General features: G+C 39.7%; 1 protein-coding gene across 1 annotated transcript in view; it reads right to left on the bottom strand.

The window, feature by feature from the left end:
- The window catches only part of DPF3 (double PHD fingers 3), a 201,272-nt gene that overhangs the window by 3,220 nt on the left and 179,695 nt on the right, over nucleotides 1-18,357 (bottom strand). The window contains exons 9-10 of the mRNA XM_056850839.1: nucleotides 2,710-2,822; nucleotides 902-983 (exon numbers count right to left, since the gene is read on the bottom strand). Coding sequence (XP_056706817.1) covers nucleotides 902-983; nucleotides 2,710-2,822 — 195 coding nt within the window. The remainder of the gene's footprint in view (nucleotides 1-901; nucleotides 984-2,709; nucleotides 2,823-18,357) is intronic.

Raw genomic sequence — 18,357 nt, 5'->3', positions numbered from 1 at the left:
TTGAGAAATAAGTTACCTCAAAACATGTCAGAAATAACTGGAGCTGTTTTCCTCCACAATATATTATAAATTTAAACATTTAAAATGAAGAAAAGGGGATTTTAAAATCTTCCTACAGTGTTTCTTATACGATAACTAATATGTCCTGTCTTATGTTCTCAGAGGGTTTCCTCTTATTTCAGAAAATTATAAATGAGCACCATGATGCTATCAATAGCAGAATATTATTTTCTGCCTCCTCCAGTCTTCTATAATACAGGAGTTAATTATTTTTATTCTTTTCTTGAATATATGTAGTTCATAAATCTATCACAAGAGGCAAATATACATTAATTTATTAATCAACAATGCGTGCCACAGTTTTCCTGAGTGCAGACATGAAGCTGGATTTCCGTTAGCCACTTATTAGTTTCTTTATGGAAACATTCCTGTGCCTCATATTTGAATGACAATCAATATTGGACATTACTTCCCAAATCCACATCATTTGAACATTCAGAGCTCCAATTAAAAGAGAAGCAACTTCTACTCAAAAACATGCTTTGATGTGTGATAGATCCTGAACCAAAGCACCTGGTGAATGAATAGGTCATAACAACTTGAAAGTGGTTTTTCTTGCCTGCTTTTGTTTTTGTTCAGGCTGTTTTGTTGACCTGAAGCAATATTAGATTTCCTGTACCTTTACTGTAGGCTTGTAGAAGAGAGGGTTTCAGCAGATGCACCTTGTCACATCACAGTATTAAGAGGCAATGGGAAAAGTTATACCTTCCAACAATTCTCTCTTCTACACTAATATTAAAGGTAGCAGAGCAGAGCAGAGCCCCTACTTTGCAATTCACTGTTCTTTCCCACCGAAATGCCCATAATTTTCTATGCAGACAATCTGTGAACAAAATGTTACCTTCAGGGGGCTCAGAGACAGGTGGGTTTAAACAATACATGTGATAGCCACGGTCACAGTCGTCACAGAAGAGTAGCTGATCCTAATCCAGGAATGTAAGGGGAAAGAGAGAAAGAGATGTTACTCATACCAGCTGAAATTAGTCCTTTAAACATTTGCACCTGGTAGTATAAGTATGTAACTGTGACAACCAAGAACACACAAATATAGGCAGGTAGTGAGGCATGAACAATGCTCTTGCTTCCTGAAACGACTGTTATCCTACTCACCCATAACTGACATGCATGTTACAGCCTGCATTTCAAATACAAAAATCTCCCACTGAGCTCAGGATGGAGCTTGTGCCGTTACAAAGTCCCACTTAGAACAGGTTTTGAATAGCCTCTCCATAAAATGCAATTTTTCTTGTTTACACAAGGAAAGTTTTAGTGAATGCATTGTTTAACATCGCCTAGCATCCCAGAAACATGCTGGAAATCTCTACTTATCATGAAACAGAACAATTACACTAGATGAGAAATATAATGCTCTTTCCCACAGATGGGATCAGTAGCAGTAGAAGGGAGGAAAGAAGGCTGGGGCTGAGGAGTTATCATTCTATCATCTCCCAGCTCAGAGTTTCCAAACATTTTACTTGCATGCGACTGATCTATAATTCCACCCGTTTGAAATCTTCAACTTTCTTAGGGTCTTTGCATTATGTTCCAAGTCCCATTATGTACAGCCTAATGATGTTCTTATATTCATTTGACTGACGCTTCACCCATGATTAGATATCATAGCTATTGCCCACACACATTCAAATCCAGATGAGACTTAATCATATTCATACTGTAATTGTCTTGTATGTTGGGGCCCATCCTTGGCATAGTCCTTGTTTCTCTTGCTCTTTGGGCTCACTTGGGAGTGTAGCCCATTCTGCCACATTTTCACAACACTTGGGGCCAGAGATTCCTTCCTGTGTTGAGACTGTGCGACCAGTTCTCCCATCATGTGTGTGAGTTAGGCAAAAAAAAAAAAATTGGGATGGGGCTTTTACTTATGCCATGGATACTCTTAATGGCTTGGGCTAGGGAACGGAACACAAATAGTGTTCCTTTCCTTGGCTTTGATACAAGTCCTGTAGAGTAGAGGGATGGCCCTCCCTCACTCTGAGTGAACTGATTACACTTTTTACTGAATCTTGTTTTAAACAGCCTTTCTCTGTAACATCTCTAGCAGTCCCCTCCACACACACATAATTCTCTTGTGAATAGAAAGGCATTGGCCTAATGGATGTATACTTTAGTGCATCTAATGAAGTGAGCTCTGACCATGAAAACTTATGCTGAAATAAATGTAGTCTTTAATGTGTCATTGTATTCTGCTTTATTTTGTACAGTAGGCAGTTACACTATTAATCCCTCCTACTTTGCTTGCTGCAAAGATCTCTTCCACTGCCCCATAGACATTTGGCCAGATTCCTTGAGTTGTTGTGGCAGTAGGACACTGGGGAAGCAGTACTCTTCTTGGAATATATTCTAGCTAACTGCCTCTAGGTGGGAAGAGCTGTATGTTGACACACATTGCAAAAGAGTTATAGTTTTAATCCATGTGTACAAGTGTTCTAAGTAAAGTTATGAACCAAGGCAGGGGTGGGCAGGTGAGAGTGTGCCCCTGCATGCACACAGGGCAAAACAGATCACAGAATGGATTACCTTCTTCTGCCAAGATTTAATGACTCTTGTAGAAGGTGAGCGGTATTCATTGATTTGCAGCACCTTTCAAAGAAGTGGCAGTCCAAGTATTTGTAATGAAGGAGCACTTACATCATTCTCGGATGTCCCACAAAGGCTGCAGGATTTGCACTCAATGCATTGCCACTGATAGGTTTTGACAGCCTCGGTCATGTTTGCCGTGAATTGCAAGCAGGTTGGATGACCTACAGAAATGGGAAATGTCTATTTTTAGTAAGGTGTTCTGTTTGTTGGATTTGGCATTTTAATCAAAGTCATAAAATTCAGGAACAAAACACACATGGACATGGACCAATCACAACATGGGCTCCAAACTAATGGATATAAAAGAGGAAAGCAGGCATTAACCCTTTTGCTGCCAGGCATAAGAAAAATCAAAGACATCCCTGCCCGTTTCCCCATTGGCAAAGCAATTTTATTCAGAGCTCTTAAAAACATTGTGAGCTTTAAAAAAATTAAACAGGGAGGTGCAGATTAATTTTTCTTGACCTGATTCAAACATGTATCTGCAGTAAGAATTTACTCCCCACTTTCAGTGTCTATACATCAAGAGAATGACATCTCTCGGTTTTTCATGGCTGGGTTTGTATTTTTAAGAGCACTGTGCTACCAAGGTTTGTTTGCACAGAAGAAACCAAACTACACAGCTAATTTTCAAGGATCAAATAATAAAAAAAAAACCCTCCCAACAACCCCCCCAACCAAAAATAACCTACAAAAGGAATAAATGAAGGAAAGCTGGCATAACAGTCACATCTATTGGGAAAGGACAGTTGCCAGGACTCTAGCCCCCTCCCCTACATGCGTGTCGACTCCAGCTTTGCAAAACAGCAGGACTACTGTAGCAGGATCAGCAATGGGGGTTCTGGAGGGGAGAAAATGCAAACAAACAAACCAAAGATGGGATCAGTGTTCCTTCTGCAAAACAAGAAAAACAACAATCGCACTCTGAGATAATGACATTGCCTACCTACATATATTCAATAATCACCTTTCTTTTCTTTTCAAGTATTTTCTACATACTGTAAACACCAACTCTATGGAATACTAACTTACTAAGAAATTACACATATAGAAAAACACACATACATATATGTGCAGATGACATCAATCTGTCATTTCAGGTATTTGCATTGGCTCAGTCCTCTGATCTCTTTAGACTTCAGTTGGACAATTAGCAACTGAGAGAAAAGATTATTTTTTTACTAGAATGAAATCAATCACTGCAGGAAACCTGCTCAAGGTGAATGGGGTTATATGGAGTAGCTCCTAAGCATGCAGAAAAGTCTGAAACAATAGGTTCTCCCATTTGTTAAATATTTTCACAGTGCAGTGGTTGGATGGTTCCCACCATCATTCTAGTCTCTAGAAGGATTCTGAGTATTACCAGGGAACAACAGCCAAGATTACTCTAGCTGAAATTAGATGTGACTTTCGGTCATGTTTCTTTCCCTTGACTTCTTAAGATACACACACACACAAAAAAAAGTCTCAGGAAAATGAAATGTGGATAGGACCCTTAAACCCTTTCCTCCAGCAGTTCCTCTGCTCAGAGTTTTTCTTTGTGGGAGGGAGGATACTGGTACTGGTGTCTTTTCGCCTGAGTGGATAAGCTAGTGCGGGCAATTTTGAGTACATAAGAACGTAAGAAAGAACATAAGAAAAGCCATGCTGGATCAGACCAAGGCCCATCAAGTCCAGCAGTCGGTTCACACAGTGGCCAACCAGGTGCCTCCAGGGAGCCCACAAACAAGACGACTGCAGCAGCACCATCCTGCCTGTGTTCCACAGCACCTAATATAATAAGGGTTAAGAATATAATAGGGGTTAAGAAGAAAGCATTAAGCACCTCCACCAACTGTTCCTTTATTCAAACTGGCAGGTTCCCGAGGCTGCTCCGGGTGAAAAAATAGACATGACTACATATCTACAGCAAACCTCAGAGAGAGTCACTGAGGCTATATTGGCCTTTCAGGTCTCCCCCCCCCCACCTCCACAAATACTTTTGAGTCACCACTGGAGAGTACTCATGAACATAAGCCTAGGGAAGGGCTATCACTTCTTCCTTTTCTTCTTGTATGTGTTTGTAAATGCATGCTTAGCCATCCTGAAGCTCAGCAGTTCCATGCTGTTGCATGCATATTCTGCATTTCATATTCACACATGCACACACTCTCTCCCACACACAACTGGTTTGTGTTGTCACTACCTTTTCCTGTTAGCAGCAGCGATGAAAGTAACACGGAAAATCCTCACCACATGGAAGCAGCCACCATCTGGGAAATGGTCCCTTCTAATTCAATTGAGTCCTTCCCCCATTACCTTCTGGATTTTACTGTGCCATACATTAACCAACAATCCCGTTCCGCAAACAGCCCCATATCCAGATGAAGCAGCTGAAATGGAACTTTCTACTACATAGATGCTGAGATGCTGACTGATATTGTGGATATGTGAAATCATATAAAATAATATTTTTTTCATGTCTTATTAAGATGCTTTGTTTTCTTCTTCAAAAGTCTTAAATGTTTTGCCTGAGGTGGAACATCCATATTTATTCTGAATTTTGCTTTAGGTGAAATAGGTGGATATGGAAGAATTAAGCCAAAATTTTACTCTCCTTCCTGTGTACTCCCCTCGCCACCTTCTAGCCTCTTCCACTGGCAGTCACCCAGTGATTAGAAAATACACTCCTTTTTTCTCTGATCAAGGCCCAAGAATATTCTATAAACAGAGTTGCCAGCTCTTGTCTTGGCCAACAATTCCTGAAACATAAGCAAACCTCAGCACCAGCTGCCTACTTTTTCCTAGCTTGGCATCAAATCTGGATCTTTCCACTACCTTACATTGCCTGTAGTATTTCAAACACAGCTTTCTGTGGTGGGATTTCTTTACCATTCTCTTTGCAGTGTTAGCTTGGCATCTCTGGGAGAAAAGGAATGTAATTCTTTTCAAGCGACTTGCCTCCTAACACACACACACATATTAAAAAAAATAGTTGCCATTAATTGTGAAACTCTAATGGCCAGAAAACGACATTAAGGCCAGGAGCAATTGCTGTATGCAGACATACTATGACCAGTAACGACCTTAACACAGCTCATTTGTGCTTCTTCATTAGTGAATTCTCCACAGCATGATTAATTGTGGCCAGGCACTCTCAGCATCCAGACTTCTTAAAGTGAATTAATACCTTCTCCAAACAATTCAGATAGTTTCAAACAAAAAGCCCTCCATTTGCGTTCAAAAATGTGTCTATTTTTTTCCTCATTTGCTAATGGCTTTTCCTGAAGCAAGAATGAGGTTACACTGAGGGAGAGAAACAAGAAGGGAAACGAGGCAGTGTGCCATATTTTTGCTGGCCACAATGTAATTCTCCTCTCCTCCATGTTATCCTCAAGACACCCTGTGAGGTAGGTTAGGCTGAGAGAGTGTGACTGGCCCAAGGTCATCCTGTGAACTTTCATGGCATGAGTAGGGATTTGAACCTGGGTGTTCCAGATTACTAATCTGACACTCTTAACCACTATACTACCTGTCACATGACGCTATGTTGTTTGGTCAGAGATGTCTTTCCATCTGCCCACCCCAGGTATAAAAGTTTCATAAGTAATTTAATTTGCATTTGGTGATCACTATGGATTTTGATTAGTCACTGCTTGATAGGGCCAGTAATATTGGAGGGGGGTGTCTGCAGAATGCCACAAGCACTAGCAGTTTGTTCTTCTCTCTCATGGTGACCTTAGGGGGATTAAGTTGGTTGGTATGCTATCCTATATGCTTTGTTATACTCATCTACTGTAGCAGTCAGCAGGGATTTTTGAAAGGAGACTATTATAATCTTTTAAGGGGTCCTTCTTGGGGAGGGAAGGCAGCATGGTATAGCCAGATCTCAGAAGCTAAGCAGAGTCAGTCCTTGGAAGGGAGATCTCCAAGAAAGACTCTGCAGAAGCAGGAAATGGCAAACCACCTCTGCTTCTCACATGCCCTCACTGGGGTCACCATAAGTCAGCTGCGATGGCACTTTACCCACACACACAAGGGGTCCTCTTTAAGAGACCTTGAAATTCAAACTTTGGATACTTCCAAAAATATCTGCTGACTGAAGGATTTCCATCGGCACAACATGACTTTCTCATGTCCCCCCCTCTCTTGTTGCATCCCCAAATGTCATCCCCCCCAATGCTGCTCCCACAGGAACAACATGAAGGGAGAATATGAGATCTGCCACAGGAAAGAGGAGCTGGTGAAAATCACACCCATCCATTTACAGAAATCCTCTGTGGAATCCAGCCCAGAGACTCCTGAATAAATCCTTTGACTGGGAAAGGAACGATACCACACACTCCAGAGGGAGAAGGGAATCAGCACTGGCCTCTAGCATCATTTTCCTGGTCTGGGTAACTGGATCATGGGCTGGAAATATAGTTTGTGTAGTATAGTTAAGCCCTGGATTCTGCTTTTGGGAATTGCCAAACTCAATGTTGTCACAAAGCTGCCAATAAAAGTTTTGTTCTGTTTGTTTCGGACTGTATGAGTACTGTCTTTTTGCTTTCCTCTGAAGTTCTCTGTCTGTAGGGTCAAGCCACTGGGTTTTTCATCTAGCTAATGAGGAGTTTTTAATCACAAATCAGTGCATGTACAATAACATTTTTCAGTCTATGCTGGGTGTATGTGTGCACCTAAATCATCAGTTATGCTGTGATCAATTGATGTACATACGTATTGATGTACCTATTTTTTCTTCCCCAGCTTTATGTATCTCTCTGGGTAAAATTCTAACAGCCTACAGTATACATTCATGGACATAGACTATATGGCACAGAACCATCTAACCAATTTACAAAAAGATCTTTCCAGGGTTTCAAATGATGAACTTCTCCCAGATCAGCTCTCTAACCCCCACAATTTCTTTACATCCAATGACTTAGAACTTGCTATTGTTAATGTTAGCAATTGTTTTAAGAATGAATTAAGGAAAGCATAAGCACAACCGATCTACATACATGAAGCCCACTATGTTCTTAAGAAATGCCAATAAAAACATATTAACTGTGTTACCTGCTAAATTGCATATAACTTTTCTACATTGCTCCCTTCATCTGATCCTTTGTTCAATCAACTATGCTGGCTCCGGACAAAAGAGTTTCCATTTGGGAAACTGTTTCATAACAAGGCCATAGGTTAGGGCCACCTGAAGCACTAATTTATCCCATTCAGATTAAAATAAAAAGCAAATAGGATTTTGAAAGAAAATAAAATCTTGTTTTTAGAACACAGACATTTCTAACTAAAACAAAATAAGTTTTTATTCCACTTGTATGTTTCTCATTGACAGAGAAATCCACATAGACACTTGGGCTTGGTAACAAGATTTATAAACGTTTCATTTAGCTATGATAAAAATCATAGGTATTCCATTGATTTCTTTGTAACCCCCAACTGGAAAAGTGGCAGCCCTACCTAGCGAGGAAGGCTGGCTATGGTCCAGATTTGTATTCCAAAATATTATATCTTGAAAGAATGGAGCTTAGAAAATTGCTACTACTACTGCTTAGTCATGGATATAATCAGTCTTGTCACAAGTGGGAATCATTAACTCCTATAGAACATGATCATCCCATCATTATCGAACCAGCTGACAGAGTCAGAGAGAAAGTAAAGATAGATACTATGATTATGTTTTGGAGACCAATGTTCCTGCCAGCAGTCTTCACCAACTTGATCCTGTGAGTACTTCTTGGCTTAGAACTTAAAACTGATCATTCTATTGGCTCACTATGATGTGGGAAACGGCCATTACTTATCGGGGGTGGGGGGACAGATTTTTAAAAGGTTTGTTAGAGTTTACATTTAAAACCATTAAATTTCTATTTTTTCCATTTCAAACAAAATATTTAAATCTGCTTACAAAATCAGTACTTATAAAGCTAATGTAGAAAGACCTTTCCATATACACGCCACCTAATTCCCATACATTCCAGCAGTATATCAACGATCACACCTTTCTAAATATAACAATTGCCCATTGTCCCTATGATAAAATGACACATAGAGCTCTGTGCAGGGTAAGATTCTGGTCAGTAGTCCACATGTAAGGAACTCTCTTTGTAAATAGATTCTTCAAAGCAAATATTCGCTCTGGCTTTTAGTGTCAAAGTAAACTGCTATTCTGGTGGTTTAATTGATGATCTTTCAAGATTCTCAGTTCTTGATGTTTGTGGCCTGGTTGAGGAACCGCTTCTATTAAAAGTGTATAAGAGACAGGAAAAGGTAGTTGAAGTGGCAAGGAAGGTTAGGGGGGCTCAGTACATCAACTGCTTATCTAACAACATGATTTAGGTAAGTATTACAATAGTGGAAAAGGCCAGAGGAAGGAAGAGCTGATTTTTGCATCTGCTACTAATAAGTGTCTTTATGCTAAACATAACATATATTAATATTACCAACACTCAGCATTTTTGGGATCATCGCATCAGAATCAGAACGTGGGCCCATAAGTCAAATCCTAGACCCAAGAATCAACATGTTAATTCACCGGGTTCCAAATGTTACTTCTTCTAGAGCCCTCAAAACTCATCTCTCAAAGAGAAATCCAAAAATTACACTTTATAAAGCAGACCATAGGAAGATACCAAAAAGGGAAGGATAGATCAATGCAACCAGAGAAAGATCAGGTGACAAGACATGATAGGTGTAGGCATAAATGTGAAGCAATTTGCATCCAGCCTTTGAGCAGACTGTTTTATTGTCCAGGATATACAATTAGGCAACATGATGGATTAACCAAAAACAGATGTTTAAGTGCCTCACCTTCCAATATCTGAACTCTTGGAAAGCAAGAGCTTTGATCAGTATATAAACTGGAGTTTCCAGCTGTAAGATTAAAGATACAGGAGGGTGACTGGGTAATTACAGATAGAAGCTTTAACGTAAAATGTACTGATATCACGGCTTGCTTACAGTTTTCCTGGTTAGACTAAATAGTTAATGCTGTGCTTCACCTTTCAACAGATTTGCCCCAAATGACATTACTGGTTGCTAGGCAAAATGCTTGCTCCTTCCCTATGAAAAATGCTGGAGAAGCACTCAAATAACCTTGTATTGATGCATCAGCTTATTAATGCACTGGATAAGGCTCCTGGCACTGTACAATTCCTGGGGGTGAATTAGGTCACAGCGACCTCAAGGAAATGTGCACGCACACACGCTCACCAGTACATACTGCAATAAGCTAAGCACTATGGGTAATGAATTGCTAATTGCCAAAGGCAGCTAGCCTGCTTACCAATCCCAACAGGGACAAAACCTGCCTTTAAGCATTGCAGACTTGGACTGCAAGGGGATTTAATGGCAGAAATACAGACCTGAATAATTGGAATTAAAGTTCCGTTGCTCTTAAGTGCTCTTAAAATAAAACAGCTCTTAAAATACCAGAATAGAAAGTGTGAAGAATGCCATTTATGCTAAGAAGATCTTTCATGGCTAAATTTATGGTTTTTTAAATCCATATGTATGACTAACAGAGCAAAGGCCAGATGGAACACATGTTGGGAAGAGGAAAAAGAGGTTCCTATTCAGGCAGGATTCTTGACCACAATCCAAAAGGTGAACACATTCCGTTTTACTCCCCTTTCACCTTCACGACACCATAAAGAAACTTTATCGTGGGAGAAAACTCCCATTGTTGCTGAAGAATGTTCACTATGTGCTGCAGGCTTTCCAGCTAGACCAGCTCACACACCACAGAGCTTTTAATCGACTTGTAAGCTCACTAACCCTTTCAAAATGTGCATGCAAGCAAAAAAGACATGGTCATGAACACAAAAAATATAGGATGGTAGATTGGGTGATTTAAAAAATGCTTAAACACCTATAAACACACATCTACCTATAAACTTGTTTAGAACATAATCGAATCCAATAAAATCTCTCTCTTCTTTTTTTCTGTGTTGGTACAAACAGGCTGCATCATTACTTGTACTGCCCAGCATACAGATAGGCTCAAGGTAATACTTACAAAGAATGATTCTATGGCCGTGTACTGCAATGTCATTTCTTGTTGATGAACGAAACAGAAAGTTCTAAATGCATCCTCTCTATCATTTCACTTTTACCTGGAACTAGCACAACGACCTTCTGAAACCGAAAGATCGCCCAAACACTTAAGCCTCTTAGTGTTTTTTGTATTTTTTTTTCATAGTGATATTTTACATTGAATGTACACTTTCCACATACAAGAGCAAAAGAAGTAGTGGTGTTGTAATGACTTCTTTTTTACCTGGAAAGGCAAGCATTCACTAAAAATCCTGATAAAAACCTGGAGAGGAAAAGGCTACCAAGGAAAGGCATCCTTGCAAACTGACTTTTTCCCTTCAGCCATAAAGTAGCAAAATGTAATAATGACTAATTGTATGTGGACATATGTTTTCATATTATTTTTATGTGGACATAGAACGTGTGGGTTTTATATGGATGTAACTTACTTTTACATTTGTTTTAAGTTATACAAATGCTTTCCTTTTTATTTATCAATTTTCTATGGGCTCCAGACAGTAACATTTAATTCATTCGGTACTGATTATATACAAGTTCCTCAGACTACCTTTAACTTTAAGCTGGAATGATCATACAGTAACACTGGAAAGATCATTTAATTCTATGGGTCTCTCAGTCCTGGGTTTCTTGAATGAAAAGTGGAATAAAGATGTCCAACATCGATAATAGTATTTTTGGATGGAAACACCTCTACAGTGATTGTACATATCCAAACCAATCACATTGCATTCTGCAAAGGTAAGCTGTTCTCATCATGATTCCTCATAGGGTTGCCAACCTCCAGGTACTAGCTGGACATCTCCTGCTATTACAGCTGATCTCCAGCCGATAAAGATCAGTTCACCTGGAGAAAATGGGTGCTTTGGCAATTGGACTCAATGGCATTTAAGTCCCTTCCCTCCCCAAACCCTTCCCTCCTCAGGCTCCACCCCAAAACCTCCCGCCGGTGGCGAAGAGGGACCTGGCAACCCTAATCCATCAACATATTCCTTCCTACAATTATTCAGTGGTTTTCCACAAAGCTGCCTGACGTTAAATCTGAAATTGGTTTATAAAGGTCAGTATATTGTCTACTCTGACTGACCGTGGCAGCGCAGGGTCTCATATAGAGATCTTTTGTACCACTTAGTACAAGACCTTTTCACTAGAGATGTCGAGGGTTGAACTTGGACCTTCTGCATGCAAAGCAGTCACAAAGTAAGTCAGAGGAAATCCGATAGTTAAATGTATCACATTTTCCCAGAGCCTGGTCTATAATATGACAACAATTTCTAATGAACTGGATGCATTAACACACGTGGCATAACATATCTGAGCAGCTCATCTGGCACTTTCTTGTCAGGTTGTACTACAGTTCAATTTTGCTTGTTTGTATAAAGACACATTACAAATTTGTGTTGCTCCAGATTCAGTTATGAGTTTCAAATAAAATGCTTTGCTCCCATTTTATACAAGGAATTTCTTTCCCCTGTTCCCTGAAGAACTTTAAAGTGAGCTATGGCACATTAACTGATGATATGTTTGAATGGGTGCATTTATAGGGGGAAATATTATCTTTACCAGTTTCTGTATTTTTCTTGGAAGATGCTACATCACTGGCTCTACAATCTCTAGAAATAGATGGAGTGCTTCTAGTTCTTTCAAAGCATTTTTTTTCAGCATTTCATATTAAGTTATGCAGAAATAAGATGCCTTTACTTAAACATTAAATATGCAGCTATTTGAGATGACTAAGTAATTAATATGCAGATAACTAAGGTTTGCACAGGATGTTTGTGACATGCACTAGTACCAGCTGTTAAATTACATTAAAATTAGTGAGACCTAATGCTAATATAGCACTACTTCTAGTTATGCCTACCTTAAACTAAAAACACACAACATTGTAAGTTCTATTCTGTAGTTCATCAGACCATTTCAGGTACTTGATGTAGGTTTTAAAATACGATCCATTGTTTATAATGTAGCATCCACTATAAGAGAATAAAAAACTGTCTAATGTGAACCAATTTGGTTTACATTGCTATAAATAGAGCATTAGCCAAATACTGCTGCCTTCTTTAGTCCTCTACCAAACTATTACAATCAAAATTACATTTATACAAGCCCATTTGTGAAGATTGTTATAGCTGGACAGCTGAACCTGATGTTCGGGGGGGGGAAGTTTGAGAATCGGTTGCTTCTAATGTTCTTGGCAGAACACTGTGCAGAAAAAAGGTTGACTACAAAGAGTACAGTGATTTCCACTTTTATACCAAGCAAAAGCACTGAATAGAGCTGCTTATTGAAGGACAAAAACTGGTCACCAATTGCCATTAAGAGCAATGAATGAAACCTCTTATTTCACCCATTATGCTGGAAATATAAGACTGAAACTGGATCCAGTTCAAGAGCAAAGCATTAAGTTCGTATATACAGAAGATCTCTGTCAAACAAAACAATCTAAAAATCAGCTCAAAGTATATTTGGTAGTATTTATTATGTAAGTATGCCCTATAGCAATGATAACTATATCAACTAAATATTGTATTAATTCCTATCAACTGAATACTGGATTAAATTTAATAGCATATTCTTCACCGGAGACAAAAATATTCCTTACTGAAAACTCCCGCCATCCCTTTCTCTATGCTTAGTATACTTTTAAAAATTCTGAGATAGAAGCAACAATGTAAAAAGTAACTATAATAAAGTGATATGGATTTTTTTCTATTTGGAATTAATTAAAAGCAATCAAGCTTGCTTTTGTCATTTTGCTGCTCGCCTTGTTTTAAAGCATGCAGTCCTGTTTTTATTTATTTATTCAGGCATTTTTACTCCGCTTCCCCCTCTCCCAGGACCTAAGCAGCTGGCAGGCACGTGCCCAAGAGGTCCATCCCTTGCTAGCACAGTCTCTAGTTAGGCTTAAATACCTGCAACAGGAGGGAAATTAAAATTCAGTATAGGTCTCCTCTTAAGCAGGTGGCAGATGCATTCCCAAGAATCCCTCTTCCTAGCTACTAGTACTGTTCAGGGGCAGCCTTTTAACTTATCAGGAAAGTTCCTGGAGTACCACTGGCAGCCAGGAGTAATCAGGGCGAGTAGCTCTGCTAGCATACAGGGGCCACTCAGCCTGACTCATTTTGGGCAGCCCATTCCTGAGCCTGTGGCGGCCAGGAACAACATGGCCGAGGCACCACCGCAGCACCTCCAAAGCTGTTCCCCGGCCGCTGAAAGGCTTTAAAGAGCCTTTCGGAGGCTTTTTTATGTTTAAGTGGGGTATTTTTCCCCATTGAGAATGGCAACGCTGTACTCGCCATCAGCACACCAGGACGAAAGGGGACAGGAAGCTGCCTACTGGGCAGTTCTGCCCCTTGGCATGCCCCGGGAATGCCCCTGGGACACTGACACAGGGCTTTGAGCGAGTGGGACTCCGGCAGAAGGCCCAGCTGGTGTCCTTGGGTGCCGCTGCCATGGCAGTGCCAGGAGACTGGCATCTGGGTCACCCTACCGGCAGCTGTGCCAACCTGGATGGTGTAAGTGGTACGTCTGGTGGTGGCCGTGGCGCAGCCCTTTCCTGGCCTCCAAAGGTCTTTTATCCTTTCAGGCTGAAAGTCATTTTAACTTCCTAGTCCATACCTGGTTCTGCTTCTAATTCACGATCCTAGGGGTTCTCTCATTTTTACGTTTTGTGAAGCTCTGAACATGACTGGATCACTGTCAAGTAGCAGTGTAATCACTGTCATCTTCATCAAATAATGATATTAATCAACTAAATTATCATCAATTGCATAGAATTAAAAACAATAGTTTTGATGAAGTCATACTTTTGTTTTAAATTATTTATGCACATACCACTGTGGGCACCATCTTGGAAGATGCATTAACTCCTGTGTGAGAGGGAAGGTAGAGTTTTTGTTTCAAGCACATACATTGAAATTGCTTAATTAATATATAATGCCCAATTAAAAACCAGATGCACCCTTTTAATCAATCAAAACATTTTTACTTTAACGGGCTAATCAACAAGCAGAGTAATCCTACGCAGAGTTATATCCTTTAAACTCCATTGAATTCTGTGGGCTTAGAAGTGTGCAAAGGATTGTACAGTAAAAGTTGCCACCCTAGTTAAAAGGAATTTCAGGCCACAAGCAGCTCGCACATTTATATTCTACCAAGCTAGTTATCAAACACTTAAGGAAAAATTGAAATAATCTTTAATAACAACAACAACAATAGTGTGCGTGTTAAGTGCTGTCAAGTTGCTTCTGACTCATGGCGACTCGCATTTATATATTGTCTTCAGTACACATTATCACAGTAATACAACTGCCTTATAAGGTAGTCCAGTATTATTATTCCCAAACAGAGATGGCTGACTGATGCTGATAGTGAGTGGCTTGCCTAAGGCCACCAAACCACCTAATCTTGTGTCTAAAATGAAATTTGAAGCTCACAGATTTAGCTCTAGTTACTGTACTTGCTACTGAAACTAATAATGTATAAGTACAAGCAGGAAACTGCAAAAACTTGTGGGGGGCATCTTATTTGTTTCTTGTTTCCCATCCCTGAAAGCCCCCATAGCCTCTCCCCTTTTCCTGTCTCCTTCTCTCCTTCCCATCAACCAACCTTCATCTGCATCCCTGTCTTCAGTTTTCCCTCATTCCCTACCCCTGGCAGCCCCTACTTGGGAAAAATATGGCCCAGTTGTGCTCAGGTGGGCCAGGCTCAGCCCTTCTGTCTCATGGCTGGCCCAGCCCAGGTTGGGAGGAGTCCATCAGCCCACCAGATCCTCAGACTTGGCTGAGAATTAGATATATTGATGCCTTATTATACCTAGGGAAGGTGTTTTCAGATTTTTACATGTCCTGTAACATTTGGCATAATTACAAAGGGAACAATATACTGATTCAAGAACAGTGTAACGAATCTGTTCCATTAATACTAACAGAGTAAAAACAGAATGAAAACTAGAATCATTTCACAAGTCTGTACCTTCAAGTGTCACCAAAATCACAGGTAAGAACACTGGTTTGAACTGGAACCTTAACAAGCAGCACTACAAAAACACACACACACACACACACACACACACACACACACACACAAACATTTGTTTGGCAAAATCCCAAAAACCTACAGAAAAGATATGACCTTGTCTTGCTAAGGCACAACTACCCAATGAGGTGTTCAATAAAAGACCAACCTCTTTGAGTAATTTTCCAAGCTTTACCTGTCTTAAGGCAGGCAGTGGAAATGAAGGCGATTTCAAATTGTCATTCATTTTTCACTACTTAGAATGAAGCTTTGTTTTTGTGGCAGCTTTTAGCTGGATCTTGTCTGTATGTCATTCACTATTAATGTAGACAACTTTAAATTGGAACCCAGTCAAGTATACTAAGAACAGTAGGATTGAGGGAATTTCTTTCTTGAAGTGTGGAAAGAAAGAAAAATAAAGACAGACACTTCTTCTAGCATTATTGCTGATTAGAATTCTCCATTCCTACATATTCCAAGTTCAACCTGTTGGGAGTACAGTGCTTATGTTAGGTTTAAAATATTAGGAAAATTGGGAAAAGCAAAGGTTGTGCAATTATTTACTGCACCACCACCCCATAACTGGCCAAAGGAGGAGGCATTTAACAGCAGTTGATGGGTACACAGATGCTTTAGCACTGGCATAAATGATGGGAAAAGATGTACTTTTTTATTCTGGGTTGAATGTATGGTTGCCAGCTCCAGGTTGGGAAATACCTAGAGATGTTGGGGGTGGAGCCAGAGGAGGGTGGAGTCTGGGGAGGGGTTTCAATGGGGTATAATGCCATAGAGTCGACCTTCCAAAGCAGCCATTTTCTCCAGGTAAACTGATCTCTGTTGCCTGAAGATCAGTTGTAACAGAGGTAGATCTCTAGCCACCACATGAAGGTTGGCAACCCTAGTTAGTGCCACTTTTTACTGGCCTTGTTTTTGGGCATTTATCTGTAGCAAACCATTGTGCCAACGGGATTGATGCACAGGATCTGTGCTGGTCTTTGACCATAATTAATTAATTCATTAAGCTCTAACTTCCTTGCCTCTAAAGGAAATGTTTTTACTACAATCCTTACTAGGGAATAAGTGCTACAAGACCACACTGGCTTGAAAAATTGTGGACTTTCTCAGTAGTTCTTAGGCTAAGGCACAAGAGATGGGCAGCTGTCCCAACCCTGTTATATAAAAAAAAACCCTACCTGTTTAGCATCCTAGTTTTATATAAGAGCTCACAGCTACCATACTAAAGCGGCAGTATCAATAGCTTCTAATGCTTCACAGCAAGGAGTGCGGGCAGCTTCTAGCACTACAGCAAAGGTACAGGCCCAGGGAACACTAAACCAATTCTATAGTTTGTGTAGCATGCACAGGATCTGTGCTGGTCTTTGACCATAATTAATTAATTCATGCACCATATCAAGCCCTTAGTAATTACAAAATAATTAAAATGGTATATGGAAGGGGGGATTATCACTATATATTTGGAAAATTACAAGTTGCATTATTGTGTGAACATACGTAAACCCTATGAACAAGGCTAATATTAAGTTTATCATAGCCCTAACATTATTATAAAGATTTGACCGTATTTAATATCAGGTCAAGGTTCAAATAATGTACATTTTGTTTTTTAACTTCCTTCAATATATTTAAAATCTAGGTAAAAGAGGCAGTAGCAAAGTAGGTTACATGCAACTGTTAATCTAACCTATTACAATAATCTAATCTCACTAAATACTAAAAAAAAATATTTTTATAATTACTTTGGAATGCGAAGTCACAATTAGACACAAGTGAGACATGGGCTGCTTACTATCAAACAGATTTGAGCAGGGCATAGGAAAGGAGGAAATGGCCATGAATACACAATGCATTGGAACAGAAGGGGGAGCTTTGTATGTGCAAAGCTCTATAACGTAGCAAGACAGAATTAAGTGTTCATTAACTGTATTAACTGTGGCCACCATTAACAAATGACTACGCCTGAGAAGCACATCTGCAGCAGTTTTATCTGGTTTACTTATTATTGTCAAAACTACTGATCCAATTGCTACTCTATTCATAATTAATAACCTATATTGTTGTTGTTGTTAATAATGTGTCAAAGTTTCTATTAATTATTCATAATAGCTTGGGGGGGGGAATTACACATGAAAACCAAATAATTTTTTTTTTACTTGTCCTAAGCAAGTTTCTTTCAGAAGTCCCACTGAATTCATTTGGACTTACTTTTTAATTAATGTATTGAAGTTTGCATGCTTAAAGATGTCAATCCAGTTACAATCTTATTTATAACAAAAATAATTAAAAACCTTGATCACAATCCACCAGGAAGTTCCCGTGTGAAAGGCCACTGAAGAAAATGGGAGCAGAGAATAGCTCTGCTGTGCATCCATCTCCCATTTCTTTCAATGGAATTGGTGCAAAAGATTTTCTAGGTAGATTGTGCCTCTTAGTTCTTTAGTCTCTGACAGCATCAGCTCAAAAAATCTCAGGTCAGGTAGCATGACTGGAAAAGACCTCCAATTGAGATCCTGGGGAGGTGTTACCAGTTTGAGCAGACAGTAATGGGTTAGATGACAAAGGTCTAATCAAGTATAAGGCAGCTTCATATGTCCTGTTCAGTTCTCTACTTTCACTGTAGCAGCAGAT

Source organism: Euleptes europaea, chromosome 6 (genome assembly GCF_029931775.1).
Source record: "Euleptes europaea isolate rEulEur1 chromosome 6, rEulEur1.hap1, whole genome shotgun sequence".
NCBI classification, from domain to species: domain Eukaryota; kingdom Metazoa; phylum Chordata; class Lepidosauria; order Squamata; family Sphaerodactylidae; genus Euleptes; species Euleptes europaea.
Note: the sequence above shows the minus strand (reverse complement) of the source record. Positions and strands in the feature narration are given on the sequence as shown.